Source organism: Drosophila willistoni (assembly GCF_018902025.1).
Source record: "Drosophila willistoni isolate 14030-0811.24 chromosome XR unlocalized genomic scaffold, UCI_dwil_1.1 Seg41, whole genome shotgun sequence".
NCBI lineage: Eukaryota > Metazoa > Arthropoda > Insecta > Diptera > Drosophilidae > Drosophila > Drosophila willistoni.
The window spans coordinates 831,293-848,327 of NW_025814058.1; the positions used below are offsets into that span (position 1 = coordinate 831,293).

A 17,035-nucleotide genomic window follows, 5' to 3' on the forward strand; every position below is an offset into this window, starting at 1 on the left:
TTCAATTCTATATTTTTTAAATATGTACATATATGATTTTACATTTGTAATCGAAAATTTAAAGTGCATAAAGCCTAAAGGTTTAAAAACAATTGAAAATTTTTCAGTTCGTTTAAGATAATTTTTTTGGTCTCAGTATTCCTGTGGAGAGCTGAGATATTAAGGATTTTATGGTTTTAGTCCAGTTTTTTGGCCACTTGGTTCAATTTGGGACTTGGAAAAAATTACAAGTTCAAAAAACAGAAAGAGTGCTCATAACTGTATCATTTTAAGGACGATTGGGATATCCTTTGACCAGCTTAAAGCTCTTGTCCATGCCTATCGATTGACATCATCAGATCCTGGAATGTCCTTTAAGTAGCTGAGAAAAATTACGTTTTTGGTATATTGCATGTCCTGCATCCTTAGAGGACCCCAACTTTTTTTGATGCCAATCTGTAGAGATTGTCAAGGACATCTTACAAAACCATGTCTTTTTGTCCTGCGGCAGGATTTGTGGACTCCAGAGCTAAAAAACGAAAAAAGGACAATTTTCTCGATGCCGTATCTTCGCAGGACATTAGTGAATTCGACAGGACACACTTTTTTGGATTTTCCAGGAGCAGGACTATCGATCTGCATTCATGGATTTCCAATATCCTTAAATAAATATTGCTAGAATTTTTGTAAGGGGGTTGCTCAGAAAAATGGCCAAAAATCGCAAAAAAATACATAAATGTCCTTATAAATCAGTCATTTGAAGGACGAACAGGACGTGCTTCTGTCGGGTTGTAGGTATTAATGATCCGCTTCGACTGACGCTAAAAGGTCCTGGAAAGTCCTTCAGGAAACTGAGATAAAAGGACTTTTCTGTTTGACGAAAAATGGCAAATATCTCGCAAGTCCTTTGAAGGATCAGGACGAAAGTTGTGTCATAAGACTCCAACCATCAAGGTCTATCTCCGGTGCAAAGGACATCTCAGTAGTCCTGTGGAGAGCTGAGATATTAAGGATTTTATGGTTTTAGTCCAGTTTTTTGGCCACTTGGTTCAATTTGGGACTTGGGAAAAATTACAAGTGCAAAAAAACAGTTATTATTGTTGAGCTTGTTGTTGTTGTAAATGTAATTGTTGTTGTTGTTGTTGTTGTTGTTGTTGTTGTTGTTGCTGTTGTTGTTGTAATATTGTTGTTGTTGTAATTGTTATTGTTGTTGTTGTTATTGTTGTTGTTGTAATTGTTGTTGTTGTAATTGTTGTCGTTGTTGTAATTGATTTTGTTTGAATTGTTGTTGTAATTGTTGTTGTTGTTGTTGTTGTTGTTGTTGTTGTTGTTGTTGTTGTTGTTGTTGTTGTTGTTGTTGTTGTTGTTGTTGTAATATTGTTGTTGTTGTTGTTGTTGTTGTTGTTGTTGTTGTTGTTGTTGTTGTTGTTGTTGTTGTTGTTGTTGTTGTTGTTGTTGTTGTTGTTGTTGTTGTTGTTGTTGTTGTTGTTGTTGTTGTTGTTGTTGTTGTTGTTGTTGTTGTTGTTGTTGTTGTTGTTGTTGTTGTTGTTGTTGTTGTTGTTGTTGTTGTTGTTGTTGTTGTTGTTGTTGTTGTTGTTGTAATAATGTTGTTGTTGTTGTTGTAATATAGTTGTTGTTGTTGTTGTTGTAATAATGTTGTTGTTGTTGTTGTAATTGTTGTTGTTGTTGTTGTTGTAATATTGTTGTTGTTGTTGTTGTAATTGTTGTTGTAATTGTAACAGAACAACAACAATATTACAACAACAACAAGAATATTACAACAACAACAACAAGTACAACAACAACAACAACATTATTACAACAACAACAACAACAACAATATTACAACAACAACAATTACAACAACAACAACAACAACAACAACAATAACAACAACAACAACAACAACAACAACAACAACAACAACAACAACAACAACAATATTACAACAACAACAACAACAACAACAACAACAACAACAACAACAACAACAATTACAACAACAACAACAACAACAACAACAACAATTCAAACAAAATCAATTACAACAACGACAACAACAACAAGCTCAACAATAATAACTGTTTTTTTGAACTTGTAATTTTTCCCAAGTCCCAAATTGAACCAAGTGGCCAAAAAACTGGACTAAAACCATAAAATCCTTAATATCTCAGCTCTCCACAGGACTACTGAGATGTCCTTTGCACCGGAGATAGACCTTGATGGTTGGAGTCTTATGACACAACTTTCGTCCTGATCCTTCAAAGGACTTGCGAGATATTTGCCATTTTTCGTCAAACAGAAAAGTCCTTTTATCTCAGTTTCCTGAAGGACTTTCCATGACCTTTTAGCGTCAGTCGAAGCGGATCATTAATACCTACAACCCGACAGAAGCACGTCCTGTTCGTCCTTCAAATGACTGATTTATAAGGACATTTATGTATTTTTTTGCGATTTTTGGCCATTTTTCTGAGCAACCCCCTTACAAAAATTCTAGCAATATTTATTTAAGGATATTGGAAATCCATGAATGCAGATCGATAGTCCTGCTCCTGGAAAATCCAAAAAAGTGTGTCCTGTCGAATTCGACTAATGTCCTGCGAAGATACGGCATCGAGAAAATTGTCCTTTTTTCGTTTTTTAGCTCTGGAGTCCACAAATCGTGCCGCAGGACAAAAAGACATGGTTTTCTAAGATCTCCTTGACAATCTCTACAGATTGGCATCAAAAAAAGTAGGGGTCCTCTAAGGATGCAGGACATGCAATATACCAAAAACGTAATTTTTCTCAGTTACTTAAAGGACATTTCAGGATCTGATGATGTCAATCGATAGGCATGGACAAGGACTTTAAGCTGGACAAAGGATATCCCATTCGTCCTTAAAATGATACAGTTATGAGCACTCTTTCGGTTTTTTGGACTTGTAATTTTTCCCAAGTCCCAAATTGAACCAAGTAGCCAAAAAACTGGAGTAAAACCATAAAATCCTTAATATCTCAGCTCTCCACAGGACTACTGAGATGTCCTTTGCACCGGAGATAGACCTTGATGGTTGGAGTCTTATGACACATTTTTCGTCCTGATCCTTTACAGAACTCGCGAGATATTTGCCATTTTTCGTCAAACAGAAAAGTCCTTTTATCTCAGTTTCCTGAAGGACTTTCCAAGACCTGTTAGCGTCAGTCGAAGCGGATCATTAAGACCTACAACCTACAACTAAGCAAATATACATACCAAATACGGTGTCTCTAGCTATAATGGTTTTTGAGATGTTTTTTTTATTGCTAGGGCGGAAAGGGGCGTGGAAAAAATTTGAAATAAACTTGATCACTTTACATACTACACGAGCCTACATACCAAATTTGGTCTCCGAGATCTACGCGTACATACGGACGGACAGACTGGTCTGAAAAGGTCTCTTACCTCAGCTAACCGAAGGATGTCAATCGACTTGAATGGACAAGCATTTTCTTCCGGCCAAAGAGCATTAAAATCGTTCTTAAAATTAAAATGATGTTTGAAAGTCGAATATATTTAAATAAACAATTTATTAAAAAAAAAAACGAAAATAACTTTATTAAAAATTTTAACTTCTCAATTTGTTAAATATGCAATAGTATAGGTATATATATGTATATATACGTATGTATATATTGTATATATTTTGTTTATTGTTTGGATTAACATGAAATGAACAAGGTAATAAGCTGATATACATACATACATATATGTATGTACATAAGTATGTATGTACTATATATAGTAAGTAGTATCTGGGTATATATTAAGTAGCAAATCACATTTAGCTTTCTTTCTTTATTATCGGAATACTGGATAGTCCCCTACTATTCGAAAGATGGAAAAAACGCACGATGCAAATCTTTGCTTATGAACAATCCAAAATCTGTTTGTTTCATCCGATTTGGATGGAGAGTACAATATGTTTGGAAGATATGTCGCATAATATGGGTGCTCTTAATTTCAATTTCTGAACGCTTTTGACATCGCACAGGCTCCAGTTCTATAGAGGCCAATAGCCATTGATTCTTGAGAGAACGTAACTCAGATTCCAGATTGATCAGTTGTCTATTTGATGTGGAGTCATCTTTGGCCTGAGGCGGCACATGGAGTGGTTCCAGGGAGGCAAAGGACTTCACCATTGCATCACCCTGAATTTGTACGCGCAGTGAACGCTCCTGACGGAGAGCCTGATGGAGCATTTGCAATTCCTGATTGCTGCTTAGGGTGGAGCTGTTCGCACAAGCGTTATCCACTTGCTGTTGTTCCCTCCACTCCTGCTGCAAATGCTCCAGCGATGTGAGCTTCTCGGCCAGGACATTTAAGGCCTGGCCCAGAGCAGCCTCCTTGCCGAGCATTATATATTCCAATTGCTCCGTCTGATCGGCTAGGGAAGTAAGTATTTGGTATTGTTTGCCCAGTTGCTTTTCGGCCATTTCCTTGCGGATTTGTAGCTCGGAATAATCTTGTTGTTTCATTTTGGCCATGTACTTAAGTCCCTTGATCTCTTTGTCCCTCTCGCTGACAATCATTTCCAGGCACTTGACATCTTCGTAGTGTCGCTTCACCTGAGCTGCTCGCTCCTGCATGGTATTCGTGGCCGGATGACGTACATACTCGGTGTTCACATCGTTCGATTCCAGCAACACAAATATCTCATCCAACTGCTCTTCAAGCAGCTGCATACAATGCTGGAAATGTGACTCCACTTCATCACCTTGTCCACTGGCCGGCCCAATTTTATTGTAATTGAGAACGAGCATCCGCCAGAGCTTCTCATGTGAAATGCCCCCGTTCAATGAGGACTCTTTGCTGGCCTCACGGGCAGTCAGGCCCAATTGGTTAATTAGACCACTTAAGGCCTCATTTGTTTCCAGAATCTTTTGGTATCTCGAACAAGCGATTCCAGTCAATACCTCGCCACTGCCGCCGTTGAGTCTTCTCTGCAGCTTCTTCACCTTCTGTTTGTGGGCGCTACTCTGCTCCATTAGCAATTGCATACACTGAAATGAAGCCGTCTGTTCGTCTCCCACTTGAATTATGGTGTGCAAAAGTCCCGAATTGGAATTCACAGCATCTAGACCAGCTTCATAGACTTCCAAAAGGCCAGAGTAGAGCTGCTGTTCATCCAGCAGCTCGACCAGTGTCTGGGGCGGCATTAGATTCTGATGCAAGCCATTTATATAGAGATAGGCCCGATGAATGGGATCACAACTGGTATGCTCATCAAGTTGCCCCGTCTTCAGCAGTTGTATAAATTCATCCAGTTCCTGTTCCTGAACTTCCAGATCACTGCGATAGATGGCCGCATGATTGCACAGCTCGTAATCACAATGATTGAGGGCATGTCGAAACTGTTGCAGCACCAGTTGAAGACTCTTGAGCAAATAGAGGCAATGTGAACGAAATATATAACGCTGAACCGAATAGCCTTCATATATAGCATCGCGACCTGTATTAATGATAAAGATTAAAAAAAGGTTAACTCAGCTTTGATTTTGACTTACTCTACACTTACCAAACTCTCCGCATGCTGTTGGAAACTTCTCGTTAATGGCTTTACCCAAAATGCCCATTTTCTCGTGAACCCTCTCGAGAAGGAGCATAACCAAAATGACATCATGTTCGCCGCCACGCAATAGAAATTGCTCTGGAACAAATAGAAGAACCTGCTGCAAATGTTGCAACTGCAATCGTAACTCCAATGATTTCAATTGCTGCTCCAGAGCCCTGCCATAGGCCTTGCTCACGCTGAATATGTGCTGATAATCGGAATTACTTTGATCCTCCTGCTGTGATTCGCCATTGGTACTACTGAAGTCGTCAATGGACAATGTCCCACCATCACCCTTGCTGTGGAGCTGCTCTTGCAGTTGTCGCACCAGTTCTCGGAATTTAAATATGGTCACATCCCTGTCATAGACACTCTCGATCGCGGCATTCTTTTGATGTTCCAGCGTTTTAACCTGAGCAACTAGTTTGTCGATTTCATCGCGCAAATCTGTTTCCAACTCCTGATTACTCTCGATAAGCTGTTCCTGTATTTGCTCCAGAGCCTCCAACTCATTGACCTCATCTTCTAGCAACTTGACACGATCCTCGAGTTCCAATTTAACACTAGCCAACTGGGTAACCATTGTTTCAGCACCCAAAGAGGCATCGATTTGCTCTTTGAGATCGATTATCTGGGTTTCCATTTGATCTATGCGTTGATTAAGCAATTCCTTAATGCTTTTCAGTTCATTTATTTCCGAATATTTGGTCTCCAGTTCCTTGTGATTACGTTGTGCTATTTGCTTCTCTTGGGCCAAAGTATCCCTCAGTCGAACCACTGTTTCACGTAAACGTTGATTATATTGCTCTAGTCGCAAAAGTTCCGCAGATTCGATGACTGTTGCAGATTGAATCGTTGATGCCTTTTCAGTCTTGGAGCTTAGATTCTGTACTGCTACTCCTCCTCCTCCTCCTGGTGTTTGTGGTTGTTGCTGCTGTTGTTGCAGTTGTTGTTCCTCCTGCTCTACTCTAAGAATTTCAACATCTAAGCTAAGTTCATCATTACGTTCTTTGGCCATTTCCAATTCAATTTGCAAAGTTTCCAAACGCTCTTCGGCCATCTCTTTGTCCAATGTGAGAAGCTCTATGCTTTCGGCCAGTTCATCGAGTTCCCTTTGATACTTGGTCGCCAAATCCTGAGATTCCCTTTGCTCGTGTCGTGATCTCTGCAGTTCACGCTGAAGCAGCACCTGCTGTGTCATTATTTGTGACTTGAACTCCATCAGTTGCTCATTGTGTATCTTGATACGCTCCAAATCCAGCAACTTTAATTTATCCTCACTCTTTTGCGCCCTCAACATTTGCAGCTCTTCGCGCAATTGACGAACCTCTGGGTTCTCCAGCGGCTGCGAGGCGACCGCTGGACGCACAGCAAGAGTTGGTCCCGGTGTAAATTGTGGCTTCAAAATAGACAAGAATCCGGGTTCCACAAAGGCCTCTGGGTTCTGGTTACGTCTCATCGAGGTTGTCGGACTCATTATGGTGGTCTTGCTGCGTTTGGGTGCCAAGGCCAAGGGCACCGGCATTGCCAGAGTCAACTGAGCCGTGGAGCTCTGGGCCTGAGCTATTGTCGGCTTGGGCTGACTAATTCTTGTTGGTCGCAATTGTGTGTACGATGTCGAACGTCTCTGGTTGCATGTCATCGTGGACATTGGAGGCGCTAATTGAGTGCCCAAGGGTAAGTCCTGAAGAGGTCTTCCAAGCTGCTGTTGCCGTTTATTATCTTCTTTTGGTACCGTAATAGTCAATGGCTCTTCTGCACTGATCACAGTGTCCTCCAGTGGCGGCTTCGTCACTTCACTTGCAACTGGACAAGCCACTTCAGGCTGTGCCGATTGCTGAGATTTAGAAATACAATTATTAGGAATCCTATATTTATGTTTTAACCACTGACCTTTGGAAGCTGTTCCCTAATCACTTGTTTTCTGGGACTTTTGGGTGATGAAACTTTCGATTCTGTTCGCTTTTCCTGTTTCGAGGAAGGACTCTCCTCGGTTTGCACACGTTGTGCTTCCTTTAAAAATAAAATAAAATCGAATTCATTTTAAAGATATGTGTACATACATATTATTGAATTTGTTGTTGCTTTGTTTTGTTTTGTTTTGCTTCATCTGACTCACCCAGTCTTGCTCGGTGGAGGAAGACCTACTGCCAACACCCACATTCTTTTTCTTTAACAATGTTCGTTGCATTTTTCTTGCTCTTTGATTACTCGTTTCAATGTCCAGTCCTACCAACTGATGTCCTCGCACAAAAAGGCCATAATTGTCGGGGCAATTGAAATATGATTTACCCAAAACGGTACCATTATTCTTGCCCAGAGCCGAGTCCAGGATAACACCAAACCATAAACCGGCTGCAAAATTGGTGCAACCCACATATGCGACACGACCCTGAAGATTTTTACCAGTTACCTCAACACGTTGGCCAAGTCTCGGTTTACTCGATTTGGTGGTGGTCGTGTTGGTGTTGGTGGGGCTGCTACTGGTGCTGCTCATCATCTCGAGCTTACGTCATTTTAATAGAACTCCTTGCGTCTACAAAACCAAAGGAATAGCAATAGTATGCAAAATGCAGCAGCAACTAACCAAATAAAAATTGCAAAAACATATGCGAAGGCAGAACCAAGTTCGAGTCTGCGTTGTGGCCTACTGTTGTGACCTCACCTCTTTATAGACCGTGATTAGAGCGCAGACTCGGGAAATTATGTGGCCAATTGGACAAGCAATTTGAATGAGCAACAATTCGTTATTTATTCGTTATTCAAGTACTCCAAGTTCTTTTACTATCAATTTTTTTTGCAAGAAATTATTTTTTTTTTTTTTATATTACCACTTTAGTTTGCTAGGAGTCGTAATGGTATTTTTCAGGGAAATAGAATATCTATAATATTTTTTTCAAACACAGTTTAATAATGTCAATTATCAGGAGCAGGCACAAAAAGCTTAGAAAACTAGATTATCTAAATAAAAATTGACTATAAACAATATTGGAGGGCAGTAAATTTTAACCCCCATCCAAAAATGTAAACCATGCTATCTCACTCTTAACTGTAGAGATATAAATAATAATCTCTATGAAACAGGATTTTTTTTAGATACTTTAATTAACAAACTGTTTTACTTGTAGGACATAATGAGTTCTTAATCTTTCGTCCTTATCACACGTTTTAATTAGTGATATTTGATTGCCGTTTTATATTTTTATTTTATGGTTTTAGCTTCCAGTATTCGAAATGACTTTATACCTCATTATTTACTCAATCAACTGAAAAATTAAAAAATCATATGCACTTACCATCTGAAAAAAGGTTGGAAAAACGTTAAAAAGCAAATAATTAATTTCTACAATTTTGTTTTTAGTTTTTATTCTAGTGATTTACAGATTGGTTGGTTGCCCAAAAATTCAACTGAACTACTTCAAAATGATTTTCTTTGATTTTTGCCAATGTTTTTGTTTCTCTTTTTTGCATTTGCCTTTTCTTTTCATATATATTTAGATATATAACACATTATGTAACATTTAGAAGACATTGCGACAAATGGGACATGTCGATTTGCTGCTTGTCGTGAACCATTTATACTGAAAGTGAAATAAAAATGAAGCATTAAATATATTTTATTAAAATTTACAGGAGTTTTATCTTTTTGACTTACTAAACAGGGTCCGTGGAATTTCTTTTTGCAAGTTTTGCACGTCAGTTTCGGCAACTGGCATGTATCCTGATGGATGACAGTATAGCACACATAACATTCTTCTACGCCTTCGAATTTCTTGTCAAGATTATTCTTCCACATCGTTAGGCCATCGTAAATGGTGCCATTCTATTGTGTGAGAAATTGGTGGGGAATTAGTTCATCAAAATGAGAGAACAGAATGAGAATTTGTTTTCTCACCTGATGTGTTAGAAGGAGAGTCAATTGCATGCCCACATTGCGCGATGAAGCCCGTCCGCCTATTTGCTTGCCGGATTCCACTTTAACCGCACCAAGAGGATAATTGGAAGCCAGTGAAATGACCAGCTCCATGCGAGCCTCATCAATTGCATAGACAGCCAATACTTCTCGAGTTGAAATGTGAACAGTAACCTAAAAAGTAACGAAACAACAAATCAAATATCAAAATCAAAATTCAAATATTTCAAGTAAATCCAGTAGACTTCGATTCAAGTGGCAAACAAGTGAATTGTATTAATCTTTAAGAGTAGCAAAACTGCGATATGGTACCATTGGAGATATTCCGCGGAGTTGTCATCATCCTATTGCTAATCAGCATTACCGTCGTTTTCATTTTACGCATGAGCAGCGAGGAATCGCTGTAGGCAAAGATATCTTCTGACACTTACCTGCATATTTTCGTGTTTTTCTTTGCGATTCGCTATCGCTTTGAGCTCTTCGCTGCAGATCAAGGTGCTCACATAGTTTGTGGTAAGGTTGTCAACAAAATTCTTTTGTCTGGACTGGCTGGTATTCCACCATTTGCGTACCACAGCGGGCAATTTGCGTAATACTTCAGTGTACAAGTGACAGGCATATCGTTCCAAAGAAAGTTCTTTATCTACAAAGGGAGAGATTTATTAGATATAGAAAGCTATGATTTGCCTTTCAGTTCGATCAAATTGACAGAGTATATTGTGTTAGCATCTCCCCCTCCTCCCAGTCTAGTTTACAATAGTATTTCATTGAGTTAATCCGTTTCTCTTGGAAACATATAAATTATTTAATTTTTTTTGTGTTCAATTTTTTTTTTTTTCTTGTTCATTGTTTTGAAAAACTAAATCATGGCCAAAAAGCCTTTCAACTTTAAAGAGATGCCATCGGAGGTGCCTCCTCCACCACCGCAGCGCGGTATCAAGTTGGATAATGAAAAGCAGACCGTTGCAGAGGCACTTAACTTTATGAAGATATCATGCGAACGTCCTCCACAGGAACGAAAGCCGAAAATCCAAACTGAACAGGGTCCAACAGTGGCAGACGAATTGAATGCCCGCTTGGGCATGGTTCATGTCCGTTCGGATCACGCGAAACGGATCAAGCGTCTTGTCAAATGGCCCGTTCAGGAACAGCAGGCAATGTACAAGTTCTATTGCGTGTGCCCACGCTATCATCCCTGCTATGTGCCCTGCCAGCATACCGGACAGATAATCATTGATCGCGATGTCCTGTCGAGGGAGGAGCACATTTGTTTTCTGGCCACACCCAAGAAGGATCTGTCGTCACAGCAAGTCCATAAGCCACCCAAGTATTTCACAAAGAAAATCTATGTGCCAACTTGTACGGCTCGCGTGGAACGATTAGCCGATCCTCATCCCCAGCGTGTCAAGGATACGTATAAAAATTATAGGAACCTTCTCTCGCCCCGTCAAGTGACCGCATTGCAGAATCAAATGAAACCCAAGCCGCCAGTCGAGGTGATGACCATGGATAAGGCCATGGAGTATTTGGAGGAGGAGCAACGATTGCGTCGTGTTGCCAAGCAATTGCATCGCAGACGTTGCAAGAGTTTGAAGAAGCGCATTCTACTGCGTCAGCGCAAACAGATGCAAAAGATTGTCTGTGTGCTGTTCGAGGAGATGAAGGATTTCTTACTCAATGATCAGTTTATCATTGATGAAAACTCACCCCTATGTGCAGTTATTTTGGAGCGTATCAAGGACTTTACTGGTAAATTATGCTAAACAAAGACTTTGAATTAATTCACTTAACAATTGATTTCTTTAGATCAAGAATTCTATACGACAAGCAATTTGCGTGAATACCAACGCATTTTGGCCAACAATCTGACCGTTTGGATCAACAAATTCATTTCGAATTTGAACATTTACTTGGCACCTCAACAATTGCCCGTCCAGCGTCCCATTATGCATCAAGAAGATCCCGAACAATTTGTGCCCCTATCCGATTATATTTCCATGTCCGAAGGCATGGAAGAGGAAATGCAAGAAGACTATGATCAAGGACTACAAGAGTATGAGGACTATGACATGTTTCCCGATGAGGGTGAATATTTGCCCGATATTCTAGCCGGTGGCGATGGAGTGCCCTCGGAGGAAACCTTGATCAACTAGCAAGATACAAACTTACCCTTCAATTGAGACCAAGTGAGCTCCTTAAAGACACTATTGCTTTGCAATTTGGCGCCATGATTCTTCAATATGTCCACCGGCATGGCACGGAAGAGAAAATGTAGAAAATTCTGTAATTTGTAATTTTAATTTTGTTTAGCAAATTTCATGTGTAAAATCGAAATCGAAAGTAAACATCTCTCAGCCTCATAATAGGCCTTATATGTACCTCTTCGTAGTGATTCTCATTTAGCCAATTGGTGTAAACGGCACGCAACGACACTGGCGATCTGGCGCATGCATTGAGCACGCAATCCCAAATGAGTAAGTAGCTTAAAGCATTGTGTTTATCAATGGGTTCCAGGTCGTCCAGTTCAGTTAGCTTGAATGTGAACTCCTTCAAATAGTTCTCTATTAGCGAATTGTAGCGCGTAATATAATCTTCAAAGCGATTCAAAAAGTGCCATTGTGTAATGGGTGAGGACACATTGATATCCAAATCACTTTGATGTTTCTCATTTAGCTGAATGTCATCGGCCACAAAGTCGGGTGTCAATTGCCGTAGAGCATGTACAGCAAAAAGCCGTACACTATATTGTCGATTATGAAGTAGCTTCAGCAGATAATTGCATAAATGGTCCAAACTGATTTTGGCATTGGGCGACTTGCAGAACTATAAAACGAAATGAAAGAAGGTAACAATTAAACGAGGTTTTCTTTTTGTCAATGAAGTTTATGAAACTTACGCTGTAGATAAAACTGTAATCGATGAATTCCAAAGTGGGTATTATAGATTCCAAAAGAGCCTGATGGCAGACCAGGAAATCCTTGTCGACATTCGCTTCTTCATTGGTTACTTGGTAAAAGGATTTAAACAAGACCACATTAACCTCCCGTGCAAATAATGTATCCCATTCATCAATCACATTTTTAAGCATTTCCGTTGAGCTCTTTTGTTTCTCGCTATATATGAAACGCATGAGTGAGGCAAAAAGTTGATAGACAGCCGACATAAAGAAAGAAATCTGGAAATTTAACATGAAATTATCAATCCCACAGTTCAACGATTAATTTCATTATCTCACCTTTGGATCACAATAGTTTGACAGAGATTTGGACAGAGTTAATATCCATGAGCTAAGACCAATGCGTATCGTGTCCCAATTCTTGATACTCAGTTCATAGGGAAATCGTTGAAGAACTTCTGTTAGAAGTTTAATAAACTCCACAGTATTCAGAACTGAATCGTAGGACATCTTGTGTAAATCCCTGTAGAAGAGAAGCAATTACAAGATTATAAATATTTACTTTTTTAAATTGGATTCGAAATCTTCTTACACATTGTAATGCAGCAAATCTTTTTGGCTGGCATTCTGTTCCCCTATGGTAGTAAGAAATTGTACAGCCGACACAATAATATTACGATCCGAAGGCGTATTAAGATCCGTAGCGAAATTATTTACAATGAGACAACGAAAGACGGCAGCTTTCACCCAGATTTCAGGGGGATCAGTGCGCATAATAGGCAAGCTGAGACCAAGAGATCTTTGTGCTAACTTTGGAAGCAGGTGCTAAAAGGAAAAATATGCTATAATTAAGATAAATTCGTAAACAAATTTTCTTAATAACTGACTCACCTGCAGTATCATCACATATGCTTTGTATGATCCATTATTCGTTAGAATTTCAGCCAGATGCTCATGCAACAATATAGTAGCGCTTTCCTCGAAGACTGTGTATTGGTTGTGGTGAACTAGATAACCCAAGAGACGGCTGTTGATTGGACTGCATTGCTGCTCGAGAGCCTGCTGCTCAAGACGATCCTTGATGATATCGACCAAACCGCTGCTGTTGCCCATAAAATTGTGCACGTTTTCCGAAAGCATGCAGACTAAGTCCAATTTCGGGCATTGCAGATCACCGCTAATTTCCAGCCACAAATCAGCTGAAGCGGCCACACGGAGACACTGCAAGATCTTCTCTTTCAGATAGTCACTCCAGTGCTTTAAAATATTTTCATTGGGATCACAGTAGTCCTCGGTAATTTCATCGTCCACGCCACCATTGGCGACAGGCTGCTGCTCGTGTGTGTCCACAGGACACACCAGCTTAACAATGGTAGAGAAATTGAGAGCGGCACGCCTTATAACGCTGTGAATGAGCTCCTCCTCGAAGCAGGCCGATTTGAATTCTGAGCCAGCAGTAATACCTGTCACCAGCTCGTACTGTAGAGCCTGTAGATAGACACAGCGATTTTCAAATTTGTGTACCAGTTCATCAGTTATCATTGGCGATGTTAGAAGGGCCTTTAGAGTTGTATCTATGCGTTCAAGTTTCGTTGTTTCGTCTTCAATGTTCTCTGTGGAGCAGATAACAAACTTGGCCATAGCCTCAGCCATGCTATCCACCAGAATTTCTTCGGCAGTTCGAACTTCAGTGTCGCACACTTTGTAAGCCAGTTGTTCGACTATTTGCGCACATTTGTTTAATAGATCTTCATCAATTTCGATATCCTTGCTGGAGAGAGCATCCTGCCAGCAGGTGGTTAGCTCCCACAGCGTATCCTCCGATAGATAGTCTCCTGGCTGATGCTCCAAACTGAATTTGAACAGCTTCAGGAATATCTCCTGACGCACTGCCAATGATGAATTGGCATTGCTACAAATCACAGGCATAATTTGAGCTATAAAGCTACCGCACACTTCCACCGTTTCACTGTCCAAGTTGGAGGATTGCTCCAACGGTTGCGACATTGCACGCAATATCTGGTCCACTGTGCCAGCATTGATGAGTATATCACCCGTGTCCGTTTGAAAGAAGCATTTATGCAGTAAATTGAGCTTATCCCGATTATTATCCGCCACTACCTCATTAGCAATGCGATCGATGATGGTGCAAATATCTTCAGTGATTAGCATGCGGCGGACTGCAGGCTCTGTGCACAGTGGATAGGAAAGCAGGCGCTGGAGAAGAAGATTCTGTACATAGTGGTGCTGCACTCTTAACAGAGACTTTTCAATATACTCGAAACGTTGCTCCGGCTGCAACCAAACCAAAACTTCAAAAATAATATCCATTAGCGAATCGCACGTCTCCTTATTGATATCGTGGGATCCATTTCCCAGAAGACCCAATATCACATCCAATGTGGCCCGGATCTCGTTGCTTTCCGTTAGACTTTCGTAGAACTTCAAATCGCCGAACATTCGAGTCAAAATACCGATATGCTCAACATATCTTGACGGATTGGTGGAGATCTTTGCTTTATCCAAACAAATTCTAACCAATTTAATTGCCAATTGCTTGAGCTCCTTCTGTATGAAGGCTGCTGCCTCCTGGGTCTCTTTTTTACTGCTCCTGATTATCTCTTCTTGCTGAGACTCTGTTTCTTCCTGGAACTTGACACTTGGCGACTCTAAACTAGGATTAGCCACGTGCAAATTCTGGACTAACAGCAAAACATTCGACAGCAAGTGCTCGTTCACTTCACCCTGGACAGCCAAGTTCTCAGTGACTAATGCAAAAATGTCTGTCCAAAATAGTTTCAATAGCTTTCCATACAGCAAAGACTTGTCGTGGCCATTTTGACACTGGCGATCCCAGAAGGCAACCAGTGCGGATGTATGCTGAAAGAAGCACTTTACGTGGGCATTCTCATCCGATAAGAGTTGAGCTATTGGCTTAAGCAAATGATTCTGAAGCAAATCAATGGCGAAATCATTCCTCTGCTCTTCTTCTCCGCCCTCTTTCTGATTCATCTGTTGAAGCAGAAAACGCATACACTCAAAATAGGCATTGTGAATCACCATTATATCCGACTTGGATAGCGGCGGATCATATGTTCCGACTATGCCTATTTTCAAGTCATCAAAAAATCGTTTATAGAACTCCAAAATATCTAGATCTTGCAGACTTTCTTGTGTGACATTAGCTAGAAATGGTAACAGATTAGGGCAAATTGCCGAGGCATTGCGGTTAAAGGCATTTTTCAGCATGGTGGATAACTTGGGCAATACGGCCTTGCGCATGTTCAGAGAGGAGTACCTAGAATCAACAAAATGTTAGTTATTTTAACCATGTGAATAAATTTGAGAACCCACCAATCGTTGTAGTTAGTTTGCAGTAGCAACACACAGCCCCAAATGTGAGGAGCTACAAGAGGATCCGCCTCGTCTATGAACTGGAAGCTCAGAGAAATCAATTGAGTCTTGTGTGAAGTGACGATATCCAGGAGAGGGATTTGTAGTATGTGATAAACACACTCAAACCATGAAGCTCTAAAAGATTATTGATAATATTTTAAAAAGGGATAGGTCATTACAAATCAACATTTTACCTTATAGCTGGAAGTTTATGCTTGGCGAATATCCAGAATTTCTGATGGTTCAGCAAAGTTGCCAGGCCTTGTTTGATGTCCTCCTCTATTTGTGACGATACATGCTGCAGCAAAAAGGAGATTACTTTGAAGCTGCTAACCAAAACACGCTGATACTTTTGCTCTTCCTCCTCGGGCGTTAGACTCTTCCCCAATGACATGGTAGATGCCGTGTGAAAAGTAATATTACGTGTCACATACTCCAGAATCTCTGTTTGGCAATGCTGACAAACTTCTTTTGTCCGGTTAGCTCCAGATGCCGCAAACGTTTCAAGAAAAGAATTGGTGGCAATGCTAGCCGCCGGCGCATAGCTATCATAGCGGCTACACAACCACACTGGAACCAGGAGCTTTAGATATGGAGCCATATTTCTATTGCATTTCGACATCAGCAACTGCGTGACAGATTGGCTTAGTTCACGAACATTGTGCTCCGGATCATTGGCTAGATTTTGATAATGCTTAGGCCACAATGGCAAGAATGTTTTCAGTGTTTCTACATCGTTATCCACAATGCATCCCAACAATTCCTGCAGAGCCTTCTTCTTAGTCATAGGATCTTTTTTGGATAGTTTTCGCAAAATAATCTGCAGTTCTGGAATTATGTTGGCATCGAAGGCATCCTGATCATTTGAATTGGCAAGTCCCAAGCCACCAAAAAATATTGTTGACGGAGTGGAACTGCCCAGCAACTCGGCCGTACGGCTACTGTTGGATGGCTAGAGGAGAACGCAGTATAGAGCAAAGGTTATTGCAATTATTCAGGTTGTAAAAGGTGAAATATATTGTATATTATTACCTTTGCATTGTTTTTAGTGCGTGGTACTTTTTTTCCACCCATTGTTTTCCTTTAATACAATTTGACAGATTGCTATCGATAGCATGTGGCAGACCAGGGCTGGACAATAAAGAAAAACCACATTAAAGTATTTAAACGTTCAAAAACTCTAGACTGCAGTTCCATTAAAAATTGTTGGACATGCCTAAGTTTAATCTATACTAAATAAATATTATTATATCTTATTTAATACAATCTAGCCAACAT

At 40.2% G+C, this 17,035-nt stretch overlaps 3 protein-coding genes across 4 annotated transcripts; 1 reads left to right on the forward strand and 2 right to left on the reverse strand.

Moving 5' to 3' along the window:
• Positions 1-3,648: 3,648 nt before the first annotated feature.
• Positions 3,649-8,416, reverse strand: LOC6643204 (dynactin subunit 1). 2 transcript variants are annotated; one of them, XM_023176107.2, is made up of 5 exons: positions 8,218-8,416; positions 7,672-8,088; positions 7,446-7,565; positions 5,517-7,389; positions 3,649-5,450 (listed from the first exon to the last, which is right to left on the reverse strand). In XM_023176107.2, exons 2-5 carry the CDS (start codon positions 8,050-8,052, stop codon positions 3,826-3,828), a joined length of 3,999 nt encoding a protein of 1,332 aa, XP_023031875.1. In that variant the 5' UTR covers positions 8,053-8,088; positions 8,218-8,416; the 3' UTR covers positions 3,649-3,825. The 2 variants fall into 2 exon arrangements, with proteins under 2 accessions (XP_023031875.1, XP_023031876.1); XM_023176108.2 differs by having other exon boundaries at positions 8,140-8,416.
• Positions 8,417-8,888: 472 nt separating this feature from the next.
• LOC6643205 (E3 ubiquitin-protein ligase listerin) lies at positions 8,889-16,873 on the reverse strand. The gene is made up of 13 exons (XM_002065760.4): positions 16,790-16,873; positions 15,952-16,709; positions 15,716-15,892; positions 13,253-15,659; positions 12,954-13,186; positions 12,701-12,884; positions 12,362-12,640; positions 11,845-12,288; positions 11,635-11,746; positions 9,897-10,108; positions 9,448-9,639; positions 9,208-9,375; positions 8,889-9,133 (listed from the first exon to the last, which is right to left on the reverse strand). The coding sequence occupies exons 1-13, from the start codon at positions 16,829-16,831 to the stop codon at positions 9,074-9,076; spliced, it is 5,268 nt and encodes a 1,755-aa protein (XP_002065796.1). The 5' UTR covers positions 16,832-16,873; the 3' UTR covers positions 8,889-9,073.
• LOC6643206 lies at positions 10,214-11,843 on the forward strand. The gene is made up of 2 exons (XM_002065761.4): positions 10,214-11,214; positions 11,272-11,843. Exons 1-2 carry the CDS (start codon positions 10,332-10,334, stop codon positions 11,616-11,618), a joined length of 1,230 nt encoding a protein of 409 aa, XP_002065797.1. The 5' UTR covers positions 10,214-10,331; the 3' UTR covers positions 11,619-11,843.
• Positions 16,874-17,035: the final 162 nt, after the last annotated feature.